The sequence below is a fragment of the Otolemur garnettii genome, unplaced genomic scaffold, assembly GCF_000181295.1.
Source record: "Otolemur garnettii isolate 467f Iridium unplaced genomic scaffold, OtoGar3 scaffold00007, whole genome shotgun sequence".
Lineage (NCBI taxonomy): Eukaryota > Metazoa > Chordata > Mammalia > Primates > Galagidae > Otolemur > Otolemur garnettii.
In genome coordinates, this window is record NW_003852402.1 from 11,375,542 (window position 1) to 11,382,020 (window position 6,479).

General features: G+C 50.2%; 1 protein-coding gene across 2 annotated transcripts in view; it reads left to right on the forward strand.

The window, feature by feature from the left end:
* MYH9 (myosin heavy chain 9) overlaps positions 1–6,479 on the forward strand; it is a 94,705-nt gene that overhangs the window by 61,568 nt on the left and 26,658 nt on the right. For both annotated transcript variants that reach the window (XM_012801162.2, XM_023509314.1), the window contains exons 12-14: positions 1,368–1,520; positions 2,823–2,996; positions 4,427–4,600. In XM_012801162.2, coding sequence (XP_012656616.1) covers positions 1,368–1,520; positions 2,823–2,996; positions 4,427–4,600 — 501 coding nt within the window. The remainder of the gene's footprint in view (positions 1–1,367; positions 1,521–2,822; positions 2,997–4,426; positions 4,601–6,479) is intronic.

Here is a 6,479-nt window from a genome sequence, read left to right on the forward strand (position 1 = left end):
TGCCAGTGAATGTGCCTGCCCTCCCCCGGAGCTGAGGTCACTCCCAGGACAGACCAATTTTCCCCACTGCCAGGGTTTCCAGTCTCTGTAATTGTGCTGGTCATGGGGTTTTTATGGTGCTAGTCCTGTTTTTTAAAAATAGTTCAAAGTTCACATCAGTTAATCCTTTTTGCTAAAAGTACCACCCTTTGCACCTAATTCTGCTTCTAACTCTGACAGCAGTCTGAGGATGCTTCTGGGCACAGCCAGTACAGAGGAGATGAGAGCATTGTTTTCACAAGGCAGCATGCACAACTATTGCCAATTGTTCATTTCCCTAATAATTAAGGAAGAGCCTTTATTTTTTCATTACGAAAATGCTACACAAGGGTGGCGCCTGTGGCTTAGTGTGTAGAGCGTTGGCCCCATACACTGAGGGTGGCAGGTTCAAACCCAGCCCCGGCCAAACTGCAACAAAAAAATAGCCAGGCTATTGTTGTGGCGGGCGCCTATAGTCCCAGCTGCTTGGGAGGCTGAGGCAAGAGAATCTCCTAAGACCAGGAGTTGGAGGTTGCTGTGAGCTGTGATGTCACGGCAGTCTACCCCTGGGGATAAAGTAAGACTCTGTCTCTTTGCTACACAAACTGGTAAGGAAATACAGAACAGTTAAAAGAAAGAAAAGAATTGCCATAGTCCTAGCCAATGATGGTTATTTCCTTCGAAGCTTTTTATTTTTTAACTTAGTTGTCACTATAGTTTTTATTTTTTGTTTTTTTTTTTAAAGAGTAAAGATACCTATCATGAGATAGTCTTTATTTTATTTTATTATTATTTTATTTTTTTGCAGTCTTTGGCTGGGCCGGGTTTGAACCTGCCACCTCCGGTATATGGGGCCAGCACCCTATTCCTTTGAGCCACAGGCGCTGCCCCACTATAGCTTTTATTATGGAGCTTTTCAAACATACACAAAACAAAGCACAGAGAATAGTACAGAGAATAGTATACAGAGCTCTGCATGTCCATACATGGAGGCGGCTCCAGCAGTTAATCTTGTCTTCCCCCCCTCCCCCAATTGCATTATTTTGAAGCAAATCCTGGGCATCTTATCACTTCTTCCATAAATACTTTGGTATGTTCCCATTTTATTTGGAAAAGGCTTCTGTAGATTTCTAAGTTTATTGTGTCCACGTCGTGGGATATTTAGGCCGTCCCAACTTTTCATCACTGTAAATAACACTGCAGTGAGGATGTCTGTGTGTGAATTGCCTTCACATATTTAGGGCTGTTTCTCTGCAGAAGGGCCCCAGAAGTGAAATTATTAGGGCAAAGCGTGTGAGGGTTTTACAACTTCTCGTGCCTGACACTTGGTTGCTGTGTGCATCCTGTAGGCCGACTTTGCCATCGAGGCCCTGGCCAAGGCCACCTACGAGCGCATGTTCCGCTGGCTGGTGCTGCGCATCAACAAAGCTCTGGACAAGACCAAGAGGCAGGGCGCCTCGTTTATCGGAATTCTGGACATCGCCGGCTTTGAGATCTTTGATGTGAGCTCACCTTTCACCTCTGTAACCCTCCTCGTCACCTCCTCAGCCTCTTGGCCGCCTTCTCCTTGGCTAGGAATCCTCTTTCCCGTGGTCCCACTATGGTCAGAGTTGCTCTATCCTTTGAATGGAGACAATGGTTGGGTGTATTTAAACAAGACTTCTCGTCTTTAGCCAGAAATGCTGGAGAGAATGGGCAGGTGCTTCTTTCTTATTCTTCTACCTAATACTTACTGAGCACTGGTACAAAATATTGTCCTTGCCCACAAAGACTTTGAAATCTACTGGGAAAAACTGATAATAGTGGCAGATTTAGCGGTTCCTAACCTGGGGTCTGTGGTAGCTTTCAGAAGAACCATGAACTAGGATGGGGGGGAAAACGACATCTTCATTTTTTACTAACCTCTCCTTGAAATCATGCATTTTTTTCTTCAATGGTGAATTGGACAGACTATACAAGCCACAGTTGTATTAGCAGTGCATCTGTCACCAGAGGAAGTAATGATCTGTCCCCAGAGGAAGTCAGATATCTTTGTATCACATTCCAATTATTGGAGAGATCTGGCAGTATCACTCCTGTGCATCACTACCTCCAAGTTTTGGAGTTTTTGTTAATAAGAATCACGGCTAGTTCTTGTTAATAAGGATTTCTCTCTCATTGTATTTTGATACTTACATTTCAACATAACTTCTCTCCTTGGTCATCTATTGGGTGCATTTTTTTTTTTTTTAAGCTATGTGCCATGGCATCATAGCTCACACCAACCTTAAATTCTTGGGCTCAAGCAGTTCTCTTGTCTCAGCCTCCTGAGTAGCTGGGACTATAGATGCCTGCCACAATACCCAGCTATTTTTACGGATGGGGGTCTTGCTTTTACTCCAGCTGGCCTCAAACTTGTGACTCAGGCAATCCACCCACCTTGGCCTCCTAGAGTGCTAGTATTACAGGCATGAGCCACCACGCCGGGCCATATTGGGTGCATTTTAGCAGGCCCAGGCCGAGTTCAAACCCGCTGGCCTTGGTTTATATGGCTAGCACCCTAACAACTGTGCTATGGATGCTGACCCAGATATTGGGTGCATTTTAAAGCACTGTTTTAAAAGGGCTTCCCCAGAGTACTAGAGGGGCCCCTAGCCCCAGAAGGTGAGCGATGCCCACCACTGAGTGTAACCAAGGCCAGGCCCGGGGCCATCCCAGCTGTAAATGCTGCAGGTTGAGGAGGCCGAGGAGCTCTGTCCTGCAGCAGGGGCTCTGGGCTGGTAGTGGAGGCTCAGCAGCTCCCTGACGGTGCCTCCTTCCTGCAGTTGAACTCCTTCGAGCAGCTGTGCATCAACTACACCAATGAGAAGCTGCAGCAGCTCTTCAACCACACCATGTTCATCCTGGAGCAGGAAGAGTACCAGCGCGAGGGCATCGAGTGGAACTTCATTGACTTCGGCCTCGACCTGCAGCCCTGCATTGACCTCATCGAGAAGCCAGTAAGAGCTGCCTGCGCACGGCCTTGGGCCCCCTCCCCCGGGGCATGCGCTCCCAGCTGGTTGTGGAGGTGCTGCCCCAGGATCAAGCCTGGGGGCGTAGACACTATGCCTAGAAGGCCCGGGCACCTCTCTTAGAGCAGTGGTCCCCAACCTTTTTGGCACTGGGAACTGGTTTCGTGGAAGATAATCTTCCTACAGACCCAGACAGGGGGGTGAGGGTGGGGGGTGAGGCAGGAGGCAGAGAGCTCCTGGGGAGCTCGGGCACTGATGCTTTGTAGCTGGTTGGGGACCACAGCCTCAGAGGATATGCTCTGCGCTGTGGCTGCAGGCCCAGCTCACCCAGCTGACAGGTGGGGATGTGGCTGGGGCCCAAGCATCCTTTCTTCAGTTCCAGAAGGCCACCCAGTGCCCACCTAGGGAGTGGGCTCAATAAACATTTCCTCATGGTAGGAAGCAGCTGTGAGTTTATGCAGTAAGACTCTGTCCCCAGACTCTGGGCATCAGTTGCTCACCCATCCCTGGTGCATGTACCAAAGCTCGTCCCAGCCCCTCCTTAGGACCAGCACAGCTCTGGAGCTTTGTCCTCATACAAGGACAGATGTAGCTGGACAGCCTTTCCCCTCTCCCAGTCATTCACATTTAACGCTTTCTCCAGGTAGCAGTTGAGTCGCCTGTTTGTGCTTTAGCCTGGGGGCTGGGGGCGGCACGTGCTCTGTGGTAGGCTGAGCTATTCATTTTCCGGGTTACCTCCTGACTGTAGTTAAATGCACCAAACTCATACCCCACCGGAATCCTGAACTGCTTGAGTACGTCAGAGTCATGCTGGAATGTTAATTCATCAGAAGGCCTGGGACAGAGTTTGCTCACTTTAAAACAATTCACTTTTGTGATGAGTTTTTTTTCTTAAACCAATTCAACTTTCCACTTAACAAGAGCCCATGTGGCTTCCCGTTTTGTCAGCTAGTTCATCTGCGGTGACTGGGTCTGCTTTCAGTAATCAGAGGCCGCTGGGTCTCTGGGACTCTGTCCTCCCCGCAGGCTCATCCTGAGCAGTCGGTTTTACAGCAGTGCGGCACAGACACAGAGCATGTGGGGTGTTGTCCCCAGGGACAGGACTGGGGGTACATGTTGAGGACAGCCTCCCAGGCAGACTACTCTGGGCAGGTCAGCAGATCTGCATGTCTCATCAAACCCAGCAGGGGGTTGGTAGCGAATTTACTGACTCTGGAGAATCCCTGTGATGGTTTCTTGGGTGAAGTTGTCTCAGCCACAGCCTAGACCCCTGAGGTTTCTTTTTCAGCTGGAACTTGTGCATTGAGTGCTTTTTCCTGCGGGGGAGAGCTGTGCCACGTGCTGTGGGCTTCTGGCGCACAGGCTTTAGCTTCCGCGTGGGTAGGGGCCTCACCTGTGCCATGCTCTGCTTCCTCCAGGCAGGCCCGCCCGGCATCCTGGCCCTGCTAGATGAGGAGTGCTGGTTCCCCAAAGCCACTGACAAAAGCTTTGTGGAAAAGGTTGTGCAGGAGCAGGGCACCCACCCTAAGTTCCAGAAGCCCAAGCAGCTGAAGGACAAGGCTGACTTCTGCATCATCCACTATGCCGGCAAGGTGAGACGTGTGCCCAGCAGGGGTGGCCAACCCTCTTCTCGGTGCTCTCGGGGGCCAAAAGCCAGGAGCTCCAGGGCTGGGGGACACGGCCTGAGCCTGGTTCCTGTCCAGTGGCTTACCTAATAACATGCCTGTGATGCAATCAGCATTGATTCAACTAGCAAAGCACCTTCACGCAGTACATATTAGAAGCCTGCAACACCTCATTGTGTTTTTGGGGCTGGTTGTTGTGGTGCTGTCCTGTATTACTGTTAGGGCCATTCGGGTAAAAGCACAGATGTAAAGTTTTTGACTTAGAGCTGTCATTCATAAGCTGTGTGACTTTGGGCCAGTTACTTGCCTCTCTGAGCCTTGGCTTCCTCATTAGGAAAATGCCAGTGAGCACCCACCGTACAGGGTTACACGTACTAAATGAGGTCCTTGCTCCAGGGCAGGGTTTCCTGACCTCGGCACTGTTGACGTGGCCCTATCATCCTTTATTGTGGGGACCGTCCTTCAAGTGCTAGGATGTCCCTGGCTTCTATCCGTCCGAGTCATGAATCAGGAGCACCTGTCCCTAGTGACAGTCAAAAATGTCTCTAGACATCGCCAAACATTTCCTATTGTGGGGGAGGGGAAATTGCCCCTGCTTGAGAGCCCCTGTTGTAGGCAACCAGGCTGCACAACCAGGGAGTAGCAGACCTGCCCTCAGCACACACCAGGCAGATGTCTTTCTGGCCCACGTGCTGTGGGCTTAGGCCCAACCTAGTCTGTAGAGGTCCACGCTTAGACAGAAAGTTCTGTGCTTTTTGCACGAAGTCACTAACAATTGTAGCCCAGACACACAATTTGACAGGGCCTGGGCCGTCTTCTTATCAGTGGTAGTCGGTGAGGAGCACCAGGAGCTTTGTACCCTGTTCCTAGGCCACACGGGGTCCAGCTCATGGCCCCCACTGCCCAGCCTCTCTACTTAGCTTATCTGGTTTCTGAGACTGCAGACACAGCTCTCTTAAAAGTACCCATGGAAAAAAATAACTCCCCCCCCCTCACAAAAAAAACTGTTTTATACCATTATCCTAGAAATGCTTCACAGCCTCATTTCCATGACCACCTTTGAGAATGAGCCTGTCATTAGTGCAGAAGCTCACAGGAGGGCTTTTACTGGAGTATGAAGTATAATGTTGAAAATGGGTAACCACCTGAAGCCCAGCAAGGCAGCCTACACGATGCAGTCAGCTGTGGTTCATTTATACCTGGGCTATGCCACGGTAGCTAAAAGGACGAGGATGCTGGCATGGGCAGGTGGGAAGGTCACCAAGACTGGGCTCCTGGGGATGAGGAAACCTACATCACATTCTTTATGTTAATAGCAATGCACATTTGCTTAAATGCTGGAAGGAGCAGGGAGAGCTCTGCCACTCTGAGAACAGCAGGCTGGGCTGCAGTCATATTAGGGAGAGGGAGGCCCAGGCAGTCTGCTGCTCTCTTTATATTGTTCTGGGACCTTCTGCCATGAAAATATACTGTTGTATTGCTTGTTTCATTAAGAATATATTTCCAGGCTCAGCACCTATAGCTCAAGCGGCTAAGGCGCCAGCCACATACACCTAAGGTAGTGGGTTCGAATCCCCAGCCCAGGCCCGCCAAACAACAATGATGGCTGCAACCAAAAAAGAATATATTTCCAGGCTAGGCACAGTGGCTCATGCCTGTAATCCTAGCATTCTGGGAGGCTGAGGTGGCTAGATTGCCTGAGCTGACAAGTTCGAGACCAACCTGAGCAAGAGTGAGACCCCCATCTCTAAAAATACCTGGGCGTTGTGGCAGGTACTAGTCCCAGCTTCTTGTGAGGCTGAGGCAAGGGAATTGCTTAAGCCCAAGAGTTTGAGGTTGCTGTGAG